Below are 25,657 nucleotides of genomic sequence, written 5' to 3'. Positions count from 1 at the left end.
GGTCTATTGGCAAACAAGGAATTAGTTTTTCATAACTTAAAAAAAAATCTCATTCATGTCTGGAGAGATAGTACCACAGACTGGGAACCTGCATTGCACTTAACCAACATGGGTTTGATCCCTGACACTATAAAGGGTTCCCTGCATCCTTCAAAAATAATCCCAGGAGTATAGAGCCAGGAGTAAGTCCCGAACCACAATGGGTGTGGCCCAAATCCAAAATACAACTAAAAAAATAATCTTATTCCATAATTTTTAAAAGTTATTTTAGAGCCACTAACCAAGACTGTGAAACCCACCAATCAACTTCTACTGAATGAGAAGTTTATACCAATCTAAGGACTAATGTAAACATTTCCTACTCTAAAATAGCAGGTTTTTGGTTAGCATATGTGAGAATCTAGGAATACATGATAGCACAGATAACTAAAAATGAAAATAGGTTCACCTCATCTCTCTATGAAAACTTTAACCATAGTAAATGCCACAAACCAACTCTGTTAATTATTTTTGAGGGGAGAGGGACTGAAGACTTGTAGGAAAAGGGGTGTTTATGGCAAAACTCTGAGACCTTTGTCAAAGAAAAGAATCTGACAAAGCTTTAAAATGCACAGCTCAGACTTTCTGAAAGTGATATTGTGAAGCTTTTGGAAAAGCAGATTTTAAGAGGACAAGAAAAATTAATTAGAATTTTTGTAATAGCATTATCCTGGAAAGCAGTAATAATACATTTTCAAAAGCTGGCTAAGTTGACTTTTAAAAAATTAAGTAAACTATTTTTGCCAACTCGAGAAAAATGGTTCAAAGACTAATCGGCTCCTTACGTTGTCCACTGCCTACTCCTTAGCAAGTCAATTGTCCTCAGTGCTAAAACGGTGAGGTCTATCAATTAGTTTCATGCAGTGCAGTGACTATGAAGAGTGATTAATAAACCTGACTATAAGGCACTCTGAAAACATTAAGTACTATAGAGAGGCTTGATAATTTACATGTTGCGGTCAGTCACCGTGTAGGCACTGCTAATATATTTGGCTTTTTAAAAGCATTCTTTTCCCCCTGGCTCCTCTGATGTCAAACAAAAGACAAGAAGTCATTTTAAAGATTGTTGTCACCTTTCTGGAGTCTCAAACTAATTCACCGAAATATGCCGGAGAAAACAACCAGTCTTTGTTTTCCACTGTTCTTTCCAACAGCTTCTCGCAGATTACTCATGAAGAGAGAGTGCAAAACATGGCTACTAAAGGCCTCTATTTCTTTTCCAACCACACATTTAAAAATTTGACAAATATTATGGGGTAAATGACACCAATGAAAAGGAATTTAAAATTACAAAGCTCACTTTGGTCTTACTAATAATCTTCCAAGATCTTTCAAGAAAGAAATCTCAAGCTGGGAAGATGGTACGGCTGTGAGGGTGCATGTCTTCTTTGCACCCGTACCTGGTCTGGTCCCTTGTATTACATGCCCTCCCAATACTGTCACATATACCCTTGAAGCACTAGAAGTCTCCCTGGGACCCTGTGAGTGTTGCATGGGAGTCCCCCCATGCAGCAACTCCCTGAAGCAAATCCAGTTATAAGAATGCAATTTTTGTACATTACCCATCCTGCTGAGGACAAGTTTTGTTTTTTTTCAGGGGGGAAATTCATTGTAAGCTGTAAATTTACTCCCTAAAATAGTATAAAATAGAGGAACTGGGCATTATACATCTCATGGAACTATGAAATTTCTCATTTGGCCTTGAAGACTAAAATTCTAAATGTAAGATCAATCACACTGAGTTAACAGAAAAGACATATCTATAGTGGAAAGCAGAATTTAATAAGATAATAAAGTATTTAAAACCAATTTAGTAATAATATCAGATATGTTCTACTTGTTTAAAGACCAGTTAAATTCTCAGTTATTCACAGGTTACAATTGATCAGTTTAGAACCCTGAGCAATCATACAGAATTGAGACATTCTATTGAATTCTCATGATCGATTCCAAATAACTTAATCAATATCAAGCAGAGTTCTTATCTTAAGTGAAACACTGAAGAAGCAGTAGCTGCTCTTACTTCCTCTCATGATCATCTTGACCTTGTTCTCAAGCATCACACCTCAGTATATCTGTGTCCTTAACCAAGAGAATTTTCTTCAGCACAGTGGATGTCTCTGAGCTGCCACCTGAGCCAACTCCTTCACAAGTGACTATTTTAAGGGTTCAGTCTTAAATAGACCTCCCAAAAGTCCTTCAAACCTCAGCTTCATTACCAACCATTTTACCATTGGCAGAACTTGCTGAGAAGTGTGTGAGTGCTGCTGGTTAAAAAAGTCATTTGTTAAAGTAAGAGTGGATTGGAAACAGAAATGGAAAGTGAATGAGGCTGAGATCAAACTAAAATGAAGCTTATCACATGAAGGTGCAGAAGTCCTCTTTGTCTACATTTTTTTCAGAAAGATGTCATTTAAATTCTAATCATAGCTGCTGTTTTAACTTTTGGCATTCAACACAACTATGTACCCAAAAGAATAAAGATTTATTATTCCCACATAATTTATAATCAAACATACTGGAACTGTGATTTATTTCTGAGTAGGTATAATTTTTGTTATGAGATTAGTTAAGAATATTATAGTAAATATGTTAAATTCCCTATCACATAAAAATTTTTACCTTCATTAAAAAATCTTTTTCAACACTGACACACCTGCTTTGAGTGTCATAAACAGATGGTGCATCTTGGGATTTAAAGACTTCTTTTTCTTCAAGCCCAGTTTTTATAATAGTCTCATCAAATTGGTTCCCATTTAATTCTTGGTTTTTTAGTTACTTGCTATCTGTCAAACATTTAAACTTTGTCTTGCATCTTATTCTGTTGCAAATAAAGCATCCTAGCCCCATCTCCCCCAAAGATGGTACCAAATTCTTTTACTCGCTATACCACATTTGAGTCATATGTACAATTTTTCTGTAATCCTTAGACCACTGTACCCAATCTTTCTCTGTAACAGCGAAGAACAATAGTTACATAAATGAAAGTATTCAAATATTTGTTACAGAATTAAGCAAGATGGTTAGACGTCTCCTCTGTATATTTTTTTCTAAAAATATTTGTTTTTATAAAAGACATTTCTTTTACTCCATTAACCTTTATTATGGAAGTTCCAAAAAATCCCAAAGAGAATAAAAATTCTGAAAGAGGGAGAATTATTTGTGGTTTTCTACTAAGCACTCACAAATATCTGAAGTCACTTTTCATGAAGTACCTGAGATCTCTGATGATAAAAAGTTCTCCCAAAGGACAGAATTAGACACTGGAATCAATACCAAAAAAGTACTTTTAAAAGTGAGGGACGATCTTTAAACAAAATGTCCTTTCAACAATAATAACTATTCTATCTCCTCTCTGTTTCTAGAATTTATTCATAATCTTGGTGTGAGGATTAAATGACAATTCTGAGCCTGGAACCAGGTAGACTCTAAGTCTAGGAGTTGAGGGGATAGAATATTCTCAGCCCGCATGATGTTGGGATTCCAACCATGGCAGCAACAAGGAATGGACAGGACACCACTCTAGTGACCGCCAGTCAAAATCAGGACAAGGGTTAAGAGAAGAGATGAAAACCTTGCTAGTTGAGGAGGGAAACACTCCCAAAGGCAGGCTCAGAGGGTCTTGGGGAGCACTTATTCCACCTCTGTGATTCCCATCTGGGCTGGCATGGTCTAAGGAACAAAATCTACCACTAATTTCAGGAAAGCCATGTTTACAAATGTACTTGGGCAATTTTTCAAGATAGTTCACTGCTTGATGATGTAGAAACTACACTGCAGAATTTGTAGAATAAACAAAAATAAACCTTAGATCTTTTCCAACTAAGAATTATTTACTGAACCACCACAGGCCCTTAAGTCATAAAACAAGGCAGAGTCAGTAATTTATTTCATGTGCTTTCCCCATACTGCTTCTCGACATATGCTTTAATTAGCTTCATATGTCAGCATGCTACCAGGTTATATAGGCTCAGTGGCATTAAATCTAAAAGATACTATACAAACGCTCTGTGTAAACTATAATTCCTCTTTCATTATTTATGTCAACAAAAAATCTTTTTAAAAGGCCCAGTTCTCTTCCTGTGGGTCAGCCATTATTTTATATATTTTAGTCTAGCAAACAAATCCAATACATCACATACCCATTGAAAAAATATTGTCTTCCTCAGAGCATTATTCCTTCTGTGTATCATAAGTATTACTGACTGTATTTATATGCAGCTCCTCTTATTCTCTTCAGTCTAGTCTCACTACAAATAATTCATGTATGGTACCTCATGTTTTTGTCATCTTCTATTCACATTCATTTATTGTGGCTTGTCTAAGAATTGAGTTCCTAAACAGTAAGTCACATTTTAAAATAAAGAATAACACTGTTTAGGTATGAATTAGAAGTTACAAAAAAATTAGTTTCCTGTTATTCCCTAAAACATCAGCATTCACTTTTATTATAATTTAAATTCTCCATGTGAAATATTATATCTCCTTTATGCTGAGTCATCTTACATGTAGTTAAACATTAGTTTTGGTTTATTACTTTTACAACCATCAATATTATTATTTTATATTCATAGTCAAATTTGACATGTTTGGGGGTGAGGCAGAGAGATAGTACTTGGTCTTGTCATGTGGCCAACCTAGCTTAGAGCCTCAGTATCCCATATGGTCCCCTGAGCACAGGCAAGAGTAATTCCTGAGCGCACAACCAGGAATAACTCCTTAGCATTGCTGGGTATAGCCCTCAAAACCTAACATATATTTATATTTGTTTTATAAATAAATATACAGATATATATATTTGGTTGTATGTATAAAATATGATTATCTTTTGTCTTGGCACTGTGTTCATTGGGGCCATACAAGGTGGAGCTTAGGACTTAGTCCTGAATCTGTGCTCAGGGAATATTCTGGTGTTTGGAATACCATTTGTAGTATTGGGGATTGACCCTATGTTGGCTGCACTCAAGGCAGCACCCTACTTTCTGTACTATCTCTCTGGCCCCAAGTGTGATTTAATTTTAAAGGATGTTATATTAATATGGTCTCCTGAAAATACAAATCCATAACTTCAGGAGAGCTTGAACTATCATTTGTATCAACTTTTAAAAGGCATTTCTTTAAAAATAAAGAAAAAGAAAGAAAGAAAGAAAGAAAGAAAGAAAGAAAGAAAGAAAGAAAGAAAAGGTATTTCTTCTCAAATAGTAGCATCTATAAACTAATTCTCCATTTTCTAATAAGTAGCAAGATTTTTGATACCCTGCGTTTTTTCTGAAATCCTGTGTTCACAAACAGCAACTGTTCACAAGCTGAAACCCAGTTAAAAAGCTACTCCAGCCTTACTTCCCGATATAACCTCTTGGTACCTGCACTGCAAAACATAGTGCACAAAAAATAAAATGAGTGTGAGAGAGAAAGAAGAAAAGTACCTGCTATAGAGACAGGTCGGGGGTGGGAGGTGGAGTCTTGGGGGATGGTGGGGAGAAATGAGGGCCACTGGTGGTGGGAAATGTATACTGGCGGAGGGATGGGTGTTGGATCATTGTATGACTGAACGCCAATCATGAACAGCTTTGTAATAATCTATTTCATGGATATTCAATTAAAAAAGTTCATGTCAGTGATGCTAGGACAACACAGAGACCATGGCACTGTGCACAATGGGTAGTGAACCCTGATGAGAGCTCCTTTGTGTGTGTGTGTGTGTGTAGAACCATGTAGCTCTTTATCATATTTCTTTACCTCTTCTTGACTAAAAAAAAAAATCCCTTCTTTAGAGGACTTACAACTTTGCATGTGTATAAGGCATGAACACAAGCTTTATGGACACAAACCTTTACCCTATACTTAGGAAGTTCAGGTGTGAAGGAATCACATTTACCAATTAAAAAAAAAAGGTATCTGCACTTGAGCAAAGAGAAATCCACAAGCACTTATCTATTTCATCTTGCTTATTTCTAAATACTTGTACTGTTGAAAAACTAGTGCCTTAATATTCAGCATACATGATTTTATATAAACAAAAGGGCATTATGGGTTGAAGGTGCGATACTGTCAGCAGGTCAACCTATACCCATGGGGCGAGGGCATCAGCAGACTGATGGAGTCTTTAGGCTTCCCAACACCAAAATTGCCGCTGTGCCTCTGGCTGGACCCCAACAATTTGGGACCAGGTTTCCCAAGAAATTAAAAGGACAGAAGTATGTGGGAGCTATGTTCACAAACCACGTCTAGCTCAGCTATACAAGCTCATTTGTCAGCCTTGCTTCAGAGACATAAATAAATCTCCAAAGAAATCAAAAGCTGCAGTTAATCTCAGACCCACACTTTGCTGAGCAGACCAGGGTAAATCACAGAGGAGCAGGTTAGCCTAGTGCCTGTCCAAGCATAGCCCCTGGCAGCTGTTTGCTTCCACAATCCAAAATTGCCAGCATACCTCCAGGTGGACTCCACTGTCTCAGGATGGACCTCACTGAGAAATAATCTGCTGAAAATTTGGGTGTGTGGGTTTTGTGACTGGAATCTTCCAGCTTTCTCGGAATGGGGATGGGCTACCTCCCCTTCATCTCCTTGTTCTTTGGGAAGCCTCAGCAGTCAGGTCCACACTCCAACGTAGTGACCCAGATAAAAGCTACTCCAGTGTTACTTCCAGATAAAAATACTGAACTCCCTGAACAAATAAAATAACCTCTTGGTACCTGCACTGCAAAACATAGTGCACAAAAAGAAAAGGAGTGTGAGAGAAAGAAGAAAAGTACCTGCTATAGAGATAGGCTGGGGGTGGGAGGTGGGGTCTTGGGAGATGGTGGGAGAGAAATGAGGACCATTGGTGGTGGGAAATGTACACTGGTGGAGGGATAGGTGTTGGACCATTATATGACTGAAAGCCAATCATGAACAGCTTTGTAATGATCTATTTCACGGATATTCAATTAAAAATGTGGTAGTGCGGAGTTAATGTCCACTTCAGTCAGCCTAATCAGTAGCTGAATGAGTAACAATGCTCCTACATTTAAATAAACAAAAAAAGGGCAGTCTGAGGATAAAATTCTTTCAAAACACATTCAAGGAAACACCACTTACTGTGAGACCCATGATATGTGAATTTTATGTGATTATGAGAAAAGGATAAAAAATCATGATTACTACATAAATAGATTTAATAGCTTTTGATAAATAGCTTTGATGAACTTTAGAATTTAATGAAACAAAATAACCTTGTATGGTGACATAAACAGGCACTTAAAAGCCCAGAATTGTATAAAATTGTTGTTTTGAGTAATTTTAAATCAAAATAGCGGGCCTATCTATTTTGTGTGTACATTACACAGAAATACACAATTTCTCTGGATAAAGTCAAGGACATTCAGAAGTGAGGAGACATGGCACAGAAACAAGTCTCTATTTTAGTCAAGGCATATACAACTCAAGAGGGTAGATGTGTCATCCTGATTTGGGTAGTGATAAAGCCAACATCCAGGCCTCATCAGTATTCTTTTTATTCTTTTCAGATTGCAAGAGTCTTATATCATTACTTACAGTGCAATAAATAGCTCAGTTATATTTTTAACTCAATGACAAGATTTTAGATATAATTTAGCAAAAATAAATCACTCAAGTTAATTTAACCTTAATTTATCTAAGAATATAATGATTTACCCATATTATATTTAGGAAAAATTAGATAAAACTCTATTACATTTATATCTGTCTACATTTAGAGGATATAGATAACTACTAATTATTAAGAAAATGGCAACTGGGAAAAGGGGATTGGCGAGGTGCTCAGAGACCAATCAGCAGGAAGATGAGAGGCTATATTCTGTGCTGGGCATTGAACCGGAGTGTAAGACAAGTGCTTTGTTGCATGTACTATCTCTCTGTTCCATTTAATTTTCAGTATAAGAATGTTCACTTTCCAAAGAAATCATTTAATGTATAATACTTTTTATGAAAAATGCCCAGACCCTATTGTGAAAAAGGTCTGAACCAGAGAGAAGGCCACGTGGTAGACTTCAGAAGGCCCTTTTATACTTTCAGATCTCCAGCTGAAAATGATATAAAAAAATGAAGTTCAAACTGGAATCTCTGCATTCTTACAAGCTACCACTAAACTAAGTTCACATAATTTCTTGCTATTTTGACACCCATATTTCAATAGCTTACATTTCAATATTTTACATTTATGTAACTTCTACATTTACGTATATTCTTTCCACATATGCATGGTTTGGGGACATAGCTCGCAGTGCTCAGTACTCCTGGCTTTGCGCTCAGGCAATCATATGTGGTGCTGGGACTGAAATGAGATTGGCTGAGGTATTTTGGCCTTAAATTTAAGTACTAAAAAATATTTCCAACCATTTCCTATGAACCTATTTCTATGACCTATTGAAGAAAAGACGGCTACATCTTTAACTTCTTTGATTAATTTGGATTACTTTGCATTTTAAGAAAAAGCAGAAAAGGAATAAAACCTAATTCCTACAGGCAATATTTATTGCTCTCATAATTCCATCTCAATTTTTCAGACTATTTCTCCATACTGCTTTGCCTTCAAATTCCTGTAATTCTAGTTGATAGTACTACACAGCAAAACTGATTCTGAGAAGGGTCAACAAATTGTTAGTGACAATTTCTGCCAAGGTCTGGTAACAAAAATGTTTCTCATCTTCATTGCTACTACATTTCAAAAATGACAATGCCCCACCAATAGAATTAACATGCCAGTGAAACACTATTAAATATGAATTGATACCAATAACTGAACACCTTCCAAATTTATATTTACAATAAGTTTCAAAAATGGCATAGTGTATTCTCTATTGCGTTTCCATTTCACCTATTATTTCTCCTTAGAATTGAAGGCTTCTTATTGGATAACAAAAATGAAGAAATGTGAACCCTCAAGCATGACGGGGTACAAGAAGGGTGTGATAAATCTGATATAAATTCAACTGAGAGTCTCCAATTTGTGCTAAGTATTTTTTCAACAATTTTACTCTCTTAGATTTGGTTTCTGAAAACACTACTGAACTGCACATGAAGACTGCTTTCCTTATCTTTTCTTTTTTTTCCCAAATCATGGTTATTTAAAGAAAATGGTAATCTACAAGCACAATTCCTATGATGCAATCCATTTTTTCCCCAAATAAGAGGCAACCAACACTTATGTGACTAAATTTGTTATATTTCTCCTACCATTAATTAGTATAGCTTTTACTCAGATTGTGTAACATAATTGGGATTGCTATACATTAAAAATAAATACAAATTTATAATATTTAAAAATCTGTATGCTATGTTTCTGGGGTGCTAGAACAGTAAATTTTATGCAAAGAACAAGATGAAAACACTCCCACTTGAGTCAGGCATCCTGGGAAGTGTTATACTATGTCTGTTTTTCCAAGAACAGTTGCTGATTTTTTTTTAAATCTCAGAACAGTTCCAACCTTAGAAGGCCCTATATTTATGTCCCTACAAGATAAAAATGACCAGCAAAAACATGGAGAAAGGGCAATAATAAACATTCCATGAAAGAAAGAGAAAGAAAGAAAGAAAGAAAGAAAGAAAGAAAGAAAGAAAGAAAGAAAGAAAGAAAGAAAGAAAGAAAGAAAGAAAGAAAGAAAGAAAGAAAGAAAGAAAGAAAGAAAGCACATAGGAAATCTATGTCAAGAGTGTTGGATATTAACCCTAAGTGTTTTGGTCTTCACTGGTGAATTGCCCCTTTTCCTCCTCCTATAGAAGCCTGTCAACCAACCCCTAGCTAACATCCCTAATTTAGTGAAAGTCTATCTTCAATCTTTCCTTTGTATTGGATATTAACCCTCAGTCCTTTAGACTTCATCAATGAATTGCCCCCTTTCCTCCTCCCAGAGAAGCTTAACATTACTCTTACTAGCATCCCTAATTTAAAGTTTATTTTTAACCTTTCCTTTGCATTTTACCTCTCATTGTCACAGTCCCCCAAATCAGTCTTGATTACTTATAAGTTGAAACATTCTGGTAATTCTGAACTTTATATTTATACTGCTTTGTATTTGAAGTGCTGTGTATTTGTACCTGCTTTTCTATCTCCCCTGTAGCCTTTTGTTATTTTATTATAGAGCAATGTTCTTTGGTTAAACACAGAAAGAACATCAGTGCTATGCTCCTAATACTTGGGAGTTGATTGACTCTGAATTATACCTACTCCTGGGCATAATTATTTGGTCATAATTACTTGACTCGGGTTTTAGTTGCTGTAGTTCCTAACACCCCAAAAGGGAGGTCTCGCCGTGGGACTGGGATGAACCTATGGCAAGTGGCAAAACTACCCTGACATCAAAATGGGACAATCTAGAAAGCATAAATGCATGATCCTAATGCAAATTTATGATTAAAGATACAGTACCCCCAGGGGGAAGGACAAGCTGAACTGGCCTGAGGACTTAGTCTGAAATTTATAGTAAAAGCCTCACTTGCTCTCAGCCCAGAAAACTCAATGTTGGGATCTTTGTCTTTTACTGTGTTTATCCAAACAACTGCAAGTATTGATAACTTACACAAGTAGAGGGAAAGATAAAAGCAATGTAGATGTCCCTGGGAGACAGAGTGTCCCCTTGCTTTAATCTCCCCCAAAGAGAATTTCCTATGTTTCTTCTATGTAAAATGATCTATGCAAACTTCCAGATGTCTTACCTACGTAAATAATCAATCACACCTATGTCATACCGCAAGCCCTATCAGATATTCTATAAGTATGCTAGCAGCTCTGCATTAAATGGGCCATTTTCACCATCAGGCTGTGGTTCCCCATCTCCCTGTGTCTCTGTCTCTCTGTTGAGGGAGGCCTGGGGAGATGGGGAGGTGGCTCTGGGCACAAGCATTGCAGCAACAGCCCCTGCATTTTATTTTGTGAACTCACATCAGAGACTCCTAGTGTCTCTGCCCAGCAGGCTGATAATGTACATAAATACACAAATGAAGGGGCATCAGAGATGCAACCTGAGACCAGGGGTGTGTTGCCAGGAAAGTGAGAAGCTTCATTTCTTTAGCTTCTCAGCACTTCTCCCATCAGTGACAGACTTTTTTCTCTGTATGGAAATTGCTCGGAAAAGGTCCTGCTTCTTTCCCTACACCCTGACAGCCTGCATTGTGAAGCTACATTATAACCAAATTACACTAGAGGGAGATTTTTCATTTTCACTTCTAAAATTAGAATCTATTTTCAGCAAAAATAGAAACACTTGCTGAAAAGGGCCCACTTAGTGGTGATCCAGGCTGCCAGGCCTTTCAGAGACATTTACTGAACCCACAGCATATGGGCAGGCATATGCCCTTCGGCAAATCAGGCATCTGATTGCGGAAATTTGGCCTCAAATATTGGTCTCAAGAGGTGTGGGTGGAGGAGGGTCTCTGGGGAACAAAGGACATACAGTGCTTTCCAAGCAGATGTCAGTGCCTGAGCTTTTAATACAAGGCAACAGCTTTCTCAGTGGGAACTTTTAATAGCACTATAGCACTGTCGTCCCATTGTTCATCAATTTGCTCGAGCGGGCACCAGTAACATCTCCATTGTGAGACTTGTTGTTACTGCTTTTGGCATATCAAATATGCCACGGGTAGCTTGCCAGGTTCTGCCATATGGGTGGGATACTCTCGGTAGCTTGCTGGGCTCATGAGAGGGACAAAGGAATTGAAACTGGGTCGGCAAACGCCCTACCCACTGTGCTATCGCTCCGCCAGGACTCTTAACAAATAACATTAATTGACTTTGGAAACACAGCAAACTGCTTATTTTATGATACAAAATCCAAACAATACAAAGTAGGTGGGAATGGTTACAATTTTTACCTCATCAGTATGTCTGAACAGGGACTGGTGTCTTCAATGGGTATCTCTAGCTCTAATCAAATCAATCAGCATTCTACATCATCCACTTAAACATATTTTCTATTTGAATAATATTTCTGCATTGCAGATATAGCACATAAATGTACTTGGTCTGGATCATCATGTAAAGACCAATGGAATGAGTAGAAAGATCTGTGCAAAGTTCTTAAATTTGAGACTAAGAATGAAAGTCTCTTAAAAATGACTACTGTTAACATTTAGTCCCTGACCCACCAACTATAGTTCACTCTGAATAGGAAGTTTCCCTAGCCACAAAGTCTCATTAAATTGTAAATGCTTCATCTAGATGTGGGTATATCTGTTTGTACAATAAAACTTCAATTCTGAAATGTTTAAGAAGGATGTCAGGAAAAACAATGCAATTTTAAAGAATGTTAATGAATTTCACAGATTAAAAAAGTTATAAAATTTCCTTTAAAGCAGATAGAGAGCATCTAAAAAATCTTAGCTAATATAAAACAAGATACATGTTTAAGATAAACTGAAAGAAAAGGGGAAAGTATATTAATGTCCTAATTACACTGAATTACATAAATGGATTAAGGAGGTTCTGTTTGCATGCGGGAAGAACATGGACTAATCCAATGCCTTGACCTGAATATATATTTAATTAATTAGCTGTTTGAACAGGACTATACACCATATCTTTATGTATAGTCCTGTTCAAAAAAGGATTCAGGTTAAATGCTCTTATAAAAAGAAGGAATTATCCTACTGCTACAAAAGGTTCTATTTAACTATGAAAACCTATGACTCTATCCAGGAAAAGTTTGCATGTGTTTATTTGTAAATATAAATATATAAAAAGTGGTGTGTCCTTTGAATTTGGATCTAAAAGTTCCTATGCTAAAAATATAACTCTATACCATATTAGTTCTTTCATTTGTAAATACCTACTTATGTCATTAGGAGTGGGTGACTATCATCAAATTTAATATAGAGCTACATTTATTTAAATAACACTAGTGTTTATTTAGAGTTCATGTAACTTCAAATTTCTACATAGTGGAGCTGAACAGACCAGTCTGAACAAGTTTTAGCATTATGTGTATTATGAGAAATTATATACGATACTTAAAAATATTTGTCAATGTAATCTTCAAAAAGTGTTCATATCAGTTCATATTCAACAAAAAAGTTTAGGTGTCCCTTATAATTTATACCAACTTTCAAAAAAAAAGCCAAAGATTATCTATGTCGTTGCATATTACAAGAATTCCTTAAGTAAGGGTGGGTAGGGGTCAGGTGGGGGGCGAGATTCCCCAGTAATATTGGTGGAGCAGGGGTCTATGCAGACTTGGCTGATTTGATTTTGTTGCTCCAGCCTTATGATGCTTGGGAGTGGGGGTGGGGCCACTGAGGTTACACACAGCAATAATTAGGTTGTCCACACAATGTCCAGGATTGAGGCTTGGGTGGCCACATTTCCTGCATGCCAGGTGTGCATGCAGGAAACTATCTTTAAACATTTTCCCAATCCAAGATTTTCTTTCTCTTATCTTTTCTAATATTTCACCGTTTTTATATATAGAACTTTAAAAAGTCCATTCACTGGTTAATTAGCATTTAGGTTGCTTTCACATTTTGGGTATTGTGAAAGTGCTGCCATGAGCAAGAGAACCAACATATACTTCTCTGAAGTTCTGATTTCAGTCTTTTGGATACATACCCAGAAATGAGCCTGTCACAAAAGGACAAATCCTGCATAATCCTAGTAATCTCTAAAATATTTAAGCTCACAGAAGCAAAAAATGGAATGATGGTTATTAGGGGCTAGAGGTAGAGAGAGTCGTCAACCAATATATATATAAAATTTCATTTATGCTAGATAAAAAATTATAGGAGCCTATCTACAACATTTATATAATGAGCATTGTATTCTTAATCTGTTCAAAAGAGTTAATCTCAAGAAGAAAATAAAAAGGGTCAATCTAATGTTAATTTTTTCCATATTCTTCAGCAAAAGTAAAAGGAGAGACCTTTTCTTTGCAAGTAATACTACATTTTCTGAAAACAATGAGACTGCTTCTTGTTTAGTTTTTGTATTTTGGACCACACCTGGCGGTGCTCAGAACTCACTCCTGGTGGTGCTCCAGGGACCATATGTGGCACCATACCTACTGCACTATTTCTCTGGACCAATACTGTCCGTATATTAAGGCACCTTTGAAATGTAGTGTTCACCAGTTTAGGTTGAAATGGAGCTAAGTGATCCTTGTAGGGTATCACAGAGATCATGGTAGAACAGAGCTCTTTGCTCACTGGGTGAGGAGCTGCTATGCCTTTTGTACTGATGCTTTCACATCAGACTACAAAGATGCAGTCCCCTCTTTGCCACAGAAGACATGTATCTTCTGAGCCTGCCATGCATTTGTCTCTCCGCTCTTGAATAACAACCCTTCACACGTGGTAGCTTCACATCGCTGTTAAGACTAATTTACAAGATTTATTTACACTTGAGCTGACTAAGAACAGGGAGGGAACTTAATACTTGAGAAATTGAGGTCTTTGTTTCTCATAATTGGTTAGAAATCCATAAGCATTTATGATATGCATCTTACTTTGAAATATGTATTCCTGAAACAATGTTGTGACTTTTGTTCATTATACATGCTACTGAAAGATTAAAGGCATTCAGGAAATTTCTTCTTCCAAAAAAATGCTCTGTCAGGCCAGGAAGATAGTATAGGGAGTAAGGTGCATGCCGTTGACACTCCATGATCCCCTGAGCACCTCCAGGAGGGACACTGAACAGAGTTGGAAGTAGCCCAGGATCATGGCCATTTTTGACCTATATACAGCCCCTCCTCCCCAATGTTTAATAGAATAAGTATTCAATGCTAAATTTAACAACAAAGGACCAGGACACAGTCACCAAAGATAATTCATATATTTAGTATTGCAATTACCAACTACATTATAATTTCTATTTATCCAAAGACAAGTGAGTATATTTTTATAAACAGGTGTAATAAAGAGTACCTTCCAATCAGTAAGCAGAGTAAGCAAGCTCTTAAAATTAAAAATCAAGTGTTCAGATATCAAGACTAATTTATGCAGAGATGTCAGATTGTCACACTGAATTGACCTTGAAAATCAGCTAATATCATGCAGTCAAAGTATTTTTAGCATGAAAATCTCAAAATTATTTGTGATCATGTGAAAAGCACCCAAGTAAAAGTTAAATATCTGCATCGACTAATTCAAGCCTCAGCCTTCCACAAGGATTCCCTTTATACAATTCTCAACTCTTCAGAATCCATTTACAGTTTTTCCTCAATATGTCCCATCTTCTATGTTCATTTCAGTTTGTATTTATACATTTATAACAAGTGTTTCTAAATGAAGATAATACTCAAATATAAAAATTTAACAGAAAATCTTTAAAACTGGATCATTTATATTTTGCCTGTCAATAAATATTTTTAAAAATGTTCTTCTGTGCACTACAGCATCTTAGATATGTAAATAGTTATGCACTATTTTTTATTAACTATATTTTTTTTGCACTACTTTAGAGATGCAAATAGCTATTCACTAACACTATTAAAAATCATCCTTTCATTCTAAATCTCTGAAACAGGAAGAATCTGGCAATGGTATTGTTGATAACTTTTTTTATTCTTAGTGAAATACAGGTAGTGGTGTATCTATATCATTAATGTGTTAGGTTCATAAAATATGCTCTATCCTAGCATTTTTTAGAGAAAGAAAAAAATCTTTTTTGAGAGTAAAATAGAACTACATTTTAAAACATCTGAATAAATACTTATTAAATTATACACAGATGAGCTAGTCAAATGCTCCTAGTTTCCATTTAAAACATATAACATGCTATCTATAGATGAAAAAGATCTTAGCGTCATTTTTACATTTGTTGTCTTGCTGATTTTTCAATAAGATAGTACATATGCTAAGCTTGCTTGTCCACTTTTGATGTCATTCTTAATGTTTTTTCAGACAAAATCTAATAAATGGTTTTCTCTCTTATTTTTTGATATTCTCAGCCATGCCTAATTTTCATAATAAAATTATATTTTCTTAAATTGCTTGGAACTGAGAAAATGCTAGACATTTTCAGTTGAGGATCCTAGCATAGTCATACATTGAATCTAACAGAAAAAAACAATAATTTAAATGCATATTTAAGTTAAGAAAAATACACACAATATTTTATAATGCAAATAATCTTTTCTGTCATAACTTTTTTTATTCTTAGTGAAATACAGGTAGTGGTGTATCTACTACCTGTCATAATGAGTTTTGACATATATACAATGTGAGAAGAAAATGGTAGAGTCATTTAGTTTAATCTCATGAGGTTTAGCCAGATGATTAGCTAGGGAGGAGGAATGTATTCTTACAGCTCAAGTAATCAGTAATATAAAAACTAGTTCCAAAGAAATTGAAAAGATTTAAAATGTCTTTGCAAAGCATCTTTGTATTCATGTTTGTACACCTTCTCCTGAGTTAACTGCACTGTCCTTTCACTTAAACTACTGCTTTTTACTTTTTTGATTGAATTTTCCTATGGTTGCTTATAAGATAGAGATAATCATCAGGCTATAGAAATTATGCTGCAGATTAATTGCTAAAAAAACCCCTCCCTTTGTAAATATTTAAAAATTACTGGCTATAAGTGTATAAAAGAACTACCATAGAACCAGTAGTTTTTGATTCAACAAAATATTTCCTAAGAATCACTATCTCAAAAGATCAATGTTATTTTTACAAGATATTAAGTTACTGAAGTAACTTTATAAGTAAAATATATAGCAAAGGCATTAAATCCTAGAAAATTTGTTACTATACATTTGTCAGGAAAGAAAAATGAAACCCCAATGGAAAAACCTGTCAAGTACTGGCAAATACTTTAGAAAGTATTAATTTAATTAAAATATGAACTCTTCAAACCATCTTCAATGTTCCCATAATACTTTTTTAAGTTTAGAGTTCTTATGTTCACCAACTACATGAAATGAATATTGTATCTGGCAGCACTATGGAAGTATCTTTAGTACCTCATTTTCTCTTTTTTCTTTTTTTTCAAAATTACTTTATATTCTGATATGAGAGATATACATCCATTAGTATAACACTCTGAATATCATGATGGCCATAATGGAAATCTATGTTGATGGATGGCTATTTACAAAATGATTTCAATCATTTAAAGGAGAAAATGCATTGAGATTTTAAATTCAAAATAAAATGCTACAACTCAAATGTCACTGACTAGCTATGAGCTTCTAGAAGTCACCCACCTGGGGCAGCATGCGATTTTCTTCCTCCAGCTGTCTTACTCTTGCCTCCAGCTGCCTAACATAGGACAATGTTGATTCTAAAATTAAAAAAGAAAGAACTCACATTATACACACAGGTCTTATATGTTGCACTTTCTGGATATTTCTGGTTTGATTTATTCAAATCAGGTATAGTGACTACTTAATCTGATTTTATAATTAAACATTCTCCACTCCAACCTCTCCCCCCCCACACAAATCCCCAATAATACAAGTCATTGAAACTATAAGCAATCCAAATAATTGAACAAAATTAAGGAAAATTAGAGAAATTTTTAGGTGGTGAGATTTTAGGATTTTGTATATCTTAAACATGAGGTCTTTTAAAGAGTAGTCTCTCTTTTCTACTTATTTTGAAACATTTTAATTTGACAACAATCTTTTCGTAAATTTTGAAACGCTAATAACTGGAATAAGTCAGATAAAATAGAGGAAAAAATAGTCATGTAAAAATATAAAGTCATATAAAAACAGAGAAAAAATAGTGTTTTAAATACTTTTAAATATTACCTTCTATCTTCCCAAAGATTTCATATCTCAAGAATACTATTCTCAAAGTAATTTAGACTATATATAAAAAGTGCCACTTTGATGATAAAGGTAAATCCCAAATTTCACCCAAATTTGTTTTGTTTTGTTTTGGGGCCACATCCAGCAACACTCAGGGGTTACTTCTGGCTCTGAGCTCTAGAATATACTCTTGGCGGTACACTTGGGACCATGTGGAGTGTCAAGGATCATCCCCTAGTTGGCCAAGTGCAAAGCAAGAGCCCTACCTGCTGTGCTATCGCTCTGGCCCCATCACCCAAATCCTTTTTTGTAATCTAAAGACAGAATTGATTCTTGTTTTCAGCTCTTCACATGTTTGGAAAGATGTTGAAAGTTCAGAATCAGCATCATACTTAGTTTTTATCAGAGTGAAACTAAAATTTATAATTTTAAGTCAGAAGGTTACATATGAAATAAAGCGAACTTTCCCTGTGAAGAATAATTTAACAGTAACACTTCTTGTGAAAATATTTAAAAGGTATTATATAGAAATATAGCTGTAATTCACTCACTGTCCAAGATCAAAGGTTTTTAAGGTAATTCACTCACTATCCAAGATCAAAGGTTTTTACGGTATAATAAAATGTATATGACAATGGAATTTCCCCTAATATATTTCCATATTTAACATTAAAGTAGCAGATATTACTCACTGTTTAGTCTCACCCCAGAAGACAAAAAAGTAAGAGACAAACTAATAGTGCAGTTAAAAGGAAAATGTTTCAAACTTAACGGTCCCATCTTAGGTTAAGTTGGATATTGCTGCATATTAATACTTTGATCTGAAATCATCATAAGAAACTATCATATTATTTTTTATGGATACACGAGGCTGGAGCGATAGCACAGTGGGTAGGGTGTTTTGCCTTGCATGCGGTCAACCAGGGTTAGATTCCCAGCATCCCAAGGGTTAGATTACCAGCATCCCAGCACCCTGGCAAGCACTGCCAGGAATAACTTCTGAGTTCATGAGCCAAGAGTAACCCCTGTGCCTCACTGGGTGTGATCCAAAAAGAAAAAAAAGAAAGAAAGAAAGAAACTGGATAGATGCATTTCATTTAATTTTTGAGGCTTTAAAAGAAAGATAACCTCTTATTTTCTTAACTTACACAGAAAGCAGAGCCCTGGCAGTTGAAGATTTCCGGAACCCAGCTACAGCCATACTCAAGGCCACTCTCCACATATTTGGAAGAGCCTCATGCATGAAGGAGCCAGCAGAGGAACCCAGGTGTTCAGTACCCGGGGTTGAGATCTCTAAGGCTGCTCGGATCGGGACTGGGCCTCTTCCACCCAGATCCCCCATTTTCCAGTAGCTAGGCGGTCACTCCCATCAACGGCCAACATCCAGAGACTATAAAACCAAGCTCCTGGAAGCGCACGGCTGTAATGCGGCCATCTGCCATCTGGTAGCCAAGTTCTCCCTCTTGGAGAACCTGGCAAGCTACCAAGAGTTTACTGCCCACAGGGGAAGAGCCTGGCAAGCTCCCCGTGGCTTATTCATATGTCAAATACAGTAACAATGATGGGTCTCATTCTCCTGACCCTGAAGAGCCTCTAATGCAGCACCATTGGGAAGGATGATTAAAGAGAGGCTGCTAAAATCTCAGGGCTAGGCTGAATGGAGATGTTACAGGCCCCGCTCCAGCAAATCGATGATCAACAGGATGACAGTGACACAGTGATACAGAGAAAGCTTCAGTCCTTCATTCACACTGTAACAATTAAGCTCATCCCTGAACAGTTTACAACACAGCGCTTTTCAAAAATGCAGAAAGTCCCCTATCACTGACATTAATGGTAGTTCTTCACTAATCTCACACTAATGGAGATGACTGGCTTTAAACATTCTTCATGAAAGATAGATATACGGTGTCAAAGAGGTTACAACTGCTAGAAATAGGTGACCATTTTTTTAACTAAACGAAATGTTGAGTTTGTATTATGGACTCTTCCAAAGGGAGGAAAATAGTACAGAATAAATGAATAACAAGTATACTGATTTCATGAAGTGCTTTTACTCTATGAATAAATGATTTGCAGATCATCAAGATTTGAATGTAGAGTGCCTATTTTACATATTTTGCGAACCCTACTCTCTATTCTAGAAAAACAACCACTTGGAAGGGCCATCCAAATAAAACTTTACTCAGAAACACTAAAAATATTTAAGAACAATTACAACTTGTTCTCCTTTGTTCACAGTTTACTCTTTACCTTTGTTGCCCTTTCACTGGCACTATCTCTGAGGCTAAGATATTAAAGGCAGCTGAATGACCATACGGACGACTCCATACAATGCCACTAAATTGATTTTAATTTAGTGAGTATCTTTCATCACTTTAGCAGCTTTCTTCTACAACCTTGGCAGTTACATATTTGATCATTTCACTAAGTTTCCACTTAAATCATGAAAGTTATCGTGTCAGTTTTAAAAAATAAGATGGCGATAAATTGCTGAGTTTGGAAAATATTCCAGCTCCAACATTTAGTGTTAAAATACTGTTCAAATCTGTGTTTTAAAGCATTCATTCACTGCAAATATGAGACTTGAAAATACAGCGAATATTTTTAAGTAGGTAATAATTAATAAAAAATGATCTTTACAAGAGGGTAGGGAATGGGGATGATGGGAAGGAACCTGGGGACACTGGTGCTGGGAAATGTACACTGGTGGAGGGATGTGTGCTGGAACACTGTATGACTGAGATCTAATCACAAACAGCTTTGTAAGAGTCTATCTCACAGTGACTCAGTAAAAGAGTAAAACAAAAATTAAAAAATTTTAAAAATGATCTTTACAGTGAATAAAAAGCTAAGGAGAGTTTTATATTCATTCATTGATTAAGTACTTCATTCAATTGTGTCACTGAATTGTGTTAGATACTATTTTGAGTTGGAATAAAAATTAATAATTTTGTCTTAATTTTCTCACAGTACAAATTGTCTTTTGATATTTACACACCCAAGCTTCTTAGAAGGTTCTGTTTCAGGTTCTTAGTCTCTGTTACAGTTATCACTTAGCAAAGAAAAGATACAAAGGATGAAAAAATTCAGTATGGTGGCAGAAAACTGGGAGGAAAAACACCTGACAGGCATGTATAAATAGAGAAATTGAGAACATATGGTATTTTACTTATTGATTCATTTTCTCTCTCGGAGAGCAAGCTACTGAGAGTAACATGCCTGCACGGCAGAGCCTGGCAAGCTCTCCGTGGTGTACTTGATATGTCAAAAACAGTAACAACGACGGTCCTCATTTTTCTGATCCTGAAAGAGCCCACAATATGCCATCAGGCTACACTAGCACACGGCAGGGATGAATGGAGATGTTACTGGTGCCCGCTCGAGCAAATCGATGAACAATGGGATAAAAGTGATAGTGATACAGTGATTGATTCATTGATTATACTGCTCTCTGACTCCTGGTATATAAACTTTTGATGGGAATGGAGTGGGTAAATTTATTTTTTGGAATACTACGTAAGATCGTGATCAAGTCCCTAAATCCCTCTATGAAGAACCATAAAAGAAACCTTTGACTGTACCCGGAAGAAAACCAAACAAATGAACATAAATATTCGGTTTTTTAATAATTAGTTATAAGTCTCACACACACATCCTGCACTATAATTTGAATTGATCATATGGCAAAATCTGAGTGAGATTAATACAGATTTCATAGTATTTTGGCTTCAAGAAAGTTGATAATGAAGTTCCAAATAAGATCCAAACTGGTAGTCCATAGGCAATGGGGATAGAAAATATGAGATCATGTTATTATTAAATTATTATTAAAATTAAACATTACTGTTAAATAAAATCAAATAAAGTATAAGAAACCCTATACTTTCAAACATTCACATCATAATCCACATCTCATCTCAGATGACCACTAGAAAACAAAATCTGATAAAACCTTCTAGTATGTGAGAAAGTATCGGACTCTATGTGCAGGAACATACTTGATGAATGATACAATCTCTTTCCCATGTCACTTCATTTTCTTCTTTATTGGAGGGATTTTCATAATTATAAGAACTAGAAAGTAAGCTTATCTTCCATCATGAAAGAAGATGGAAGATAAGTATGCAGACTGAAAGAAAGTCTGACAAATACCGACATTCTTTCTATTATAAAGTCACACACATACATCTTGCACTAGAATTTTAGTTGATCGCATGGCAAAATCTGAGAGACATTAAGACAAATTTCATAGTATGTTCACTTCAAGAAAGTTGATAATGAAGTTCCAAACGAGAATCCAAATATGCTCTTATCCCACCTTGTCAAAATAGTCAAATACCTTGTTTTATACATTATGTTGACATACAACCATTTTGCAAAGACAGTATAAACAGTTATGAGGATGTGGAAAAATTAAGAAAAATGTAACATGAAATTCAGTACCAAGCCATTTGAAATGGGAAAACAAAGAGATCAATCTAAATCTCTTATGAAGGAGAAACAAGCTTAATGGATCAACTGAAGTTTGGTAGCTCAGAGAGATGTGAGTACAGGAACAAATAACAGAAGCATGAATAATCTTGTAGGCGGTGAAAAAAAAAGGGAATCAAATGGAAAAAAATGTTTTGGGGTAAAGGAAAAAGACCAAATTCAATCATGTATCAGTTATACAGATGGTGAGCTGTTGTGAACCTCTCCAAATGATAATTTTTTCTTTTCTCTGTGGTAAGCCTATGGACATCTATGGATTAGAAAAGTGAGGCTAAGCATAGTAATGTGAACATTCAAAATTCAGGAGCCAGAGAGATAATAGGATGGGTATGTAACTTTCTTGAATGTAGCTGACCCAGGTTAGAGCTCCAGCACACCCAGGAATGATTCCTGAGCACAGAGTCAGGGATAAGTTGTGAGTACAGTTGGTGTGGCCAAACCTCCCTCCTCCCAAATCCAAAACATACCCATGTTCTCTGGGTAAATTTCAGGCATACATTCAAAGTCAAAAGCATTTTTCTTCGCATAGCTTATTTTTCTTTAAACCTACACAAAATAGTTCATGTCATCTTTGCAATGAAACAAGAAACATTTGTAAGAACTGCATCAAAGTTTAGGTCTTTAAAATATTCCAATTTAGAACTTTAATATATCTTAGAGATGTGCTAGCTCAACTAAACCTATCCAAAAGGCAGATAAGAGAATAAAACCCAATGGAAGTGAACTTGACCTCACACTTAGAATTAATCAAGTCCATATGCAACATATTTTGTTTCCTAGTAGAAGCATCACAGTATTCACAATCTTTAATCTTTTCATCATTTTATCAAGTCTCTTACATAGAGTTAAATTCTAGTCCTCCTTTTACTTTCTAATTTAAGATATTCTGGATGAATATCAGTGGCGTATTCGATATGCCAAAAACAGTAACAGCATGTCTCACAATGGAGACATGACTGGTGCCCACTCGAGCAAATTGATGAGAAACAGAATGACAGTGATATGGTGATTCAGTGATAACTTAATATTGTCTCTGGATTTGATGTCACTTCAGTTCATCTGAAATTAATCCTGAGATTTGTTATTTTGCTACTTGGCTACTTTGAAAACACTGATCAAAGTACTAAACCTCTTTCCCCTTTTCTGTTTCTAGAGCAGTACTTTTCTTTGTAAGAAAACATCCATCCTTGAAATCACCCATGAATTTCTCAAGTTAGTGTGTATAAAAGTTTTATAACTGATACATGCAAGTGCCCAACATTTATCAAACTTTTGGGTGAGTTTTGCTTAAATTGAAATGAGATCATGTCTCCAAAGTTTCAGGATGGAAAAGAAAATTTGGGAATGATCCATTCTAAGACAAAACACAGCATTTTAAAGAGTGTACAGGAAGAAACTAATTTGGAAGTCTAAAGTTACTGTGGGTTTATGAATGTTAGCTTTTCAATGGCTTTTTAAGAGTTAGCCTTTTTTGGTCAAAGAGAGGTCAACACTCACCTGATTTCAAATGGAGCAAGTCTCTTAATGAACTCTAAAGACACTTGCAAGGATTAGTGCTAAATTTATACCACTACCACAGGCTTTTATACATTCCTAAGGAAATTACTTTAGAACTATATATTTTAAAAATTATTACCGCTCTAAGAAATGTTTTTTTCTTCCTCAGGCAAGCAAAGGTCAGTCTCCTACTCTGAATTCATATTAGTTCCTAAGGTAGAAGTGATTACATTTCTCACTAATTTGATGCCTTTCTTATTTAAAAAAATTATTTGAATTAGCATTTTCAGATCTGCCCGAAAACTTCATTCAGACAGCATTATTAGCAAAGGTAGTTTTTTATTTCGAATAAGGTTATATTTTTCTCAAATAAGTAAAAAAAGAAGTGGTATCAGATCTGGTTTCAGTTCATTTTCTCCAAAGCTAATTCCTCCTTCTCTGTGCCAACTTAGAGGAACTCAGTTATTTTCTAACCTGTTCTTCACATGAAGTAACCTGTTCTCTGACCTTTGGGATTTGCCCACACCTTTCCCTGACTCATTCAACTCTGACTAGTTCTTAGTCTTAATATTTTTCACCTTATCCTTCTACGTACACAATGAGAGATTGCTTGCTGGTAATTAGAATGTCCAAAGATGGAAAGAGACTACTTTGTGTGATAATGTGTCTCATGTTACTGGAAGTATGTGAGCTCTGATTACTTTTAAAATAATCTAAATTTAGTATTTTAAAATAATCTTTTAATTTTGTTTCATTCAATAATTTTGTTTCATTTACTAATTCTTCTAAAAGTAAACAGTTAAATGAACATCACAATCTGTTGATTTGAAGATAATTCATTTAGGAGTCAGGACAAAATGAGCAGAATCTACGTAATCTTTATAAAATAAAACAGCTGCCATAAATCTGTCTAAGTCTCAGCTTTCCAAATCAAAATATTTCAAATGGAGGAAATGACATTTTTTTTTTACATGTATACTCTCAGTCACCTGTATACCGATCTAGTCTCTGGGAATTCAGGGACTGTTGGTTCAACCATTCTCTCTCCCTCTGTCTGTCTCTCTGTCTCTATCTCTCTCTGCTGGAGTATCCACCTGTCAAGATCATGCTTTAATGGTTCTTTTCCATGCCAGCATACAATCTCTAGTACCATGTTACTAACTCATTGTTGAAATAATGAATGTATAAATAACCCTGAATTTTTGTTCCTAAGTGCTTTAGCTGCTACTTAGAACTTTCTGTTCCCAAGACAGATTAAAGATATTACCTTGAAATCAATATTTCCCCTTAAAAACACGTAAAGTAGTAATAAAGCTAAAGTGAAGCATGGCTTAGATGTATTGAATGGCCTAACGTTGCCTTTATTTTTACTATTCCCTTTGGAAGAAAGTCTCTGTTTCATGAAAGAGGTACTGGGTAACAATAAATTGGGCTAAAGGACTTGGACTATATGCAAAATATTTCAAACCCTGAAAAACTGTTTGGTCTGAATGCAACTGTAAAAGCAATTCTGGGTTAAAATGAGTCTTACTTTGCACTGTTTTGTTGCTGCTACTGTCATTTTCCAGAGAAAATAACTGCCTTTCCCCACTGTTAGATAATATAAATCGATGTCATTTTAGTAGCACTGTAGCACTGTTGTCCCACTGTTCATTGATTTGCCCAAGCGGGCACCAGTAACGTCTCCATTGTGAGAATTTGTTGTTACCGTTTTTGACATATCAAATACAATACAGGTAGCTTGCCAGGCTCTCCGAGAGGGACGGAGGAATCGAACCCAGGTCAGCCGCATATAAGGCAAACGCCCTACCCGCTGTGCTATCTCTCTAGCCCAGTCAATTTAATATATGAAACAATTTTCCTCTTTATATGTGGTCCCTTTGCGAGTCTATCTTGTTGGTACAATCAGTGAATGCATAAGG

General features: G+C 35.7%; 1 protein-coding gene across 8 annotated transcripts in view; it reads right to left on the bottom strand.

The window, feature by feature from the left end:
* CCDC85A (coiled-coil domain containing 85A) overlaps window positions 1-25,657 on the bottom strand; it is a 215,395-nt gene that overhangs the window by 27,110 nt on the left and 162,628 nt on the right. For all 8 annotated transcript variants that reach the window (XR_008627212.1, XR_008627210.1, XR_008627211.1 and 5 more), the window contains exon 3: window positions 17,196-17,272. Coding sequence is in view for 5 of the 8 variants with exons in the window: in XM_055120158.1 (XP_054976133.1) it covers window positions 17,196-17,272 (77 nt within the window). In the remaining 3 variants the exon portion in view is untranslated. The remainder of the gene's footprint in view (window positions 1-17,195; window positions 17,273-25,657) is intronic.

This window comes from Sorex araneus, chromosome X (genome assembly GCF_027595985.1).
Source record: "Sorex araneus isolate mSorAra2 chromosome X, mSorAra2.pri, whole genome shotgun sequence".
In the NCBI taxonomy this organism is placed as follows: Eukaryota; Metazoa; Chordata; class Mammalia; order Eulipotyphla; family Soricidae; genus Sorex; species Sorex araneus.
The sequence above is the reverse complement of the archived record's forward strand: the minus strand, read 5'-3'. Positions and strand labels throughout refer to the sequence as shown.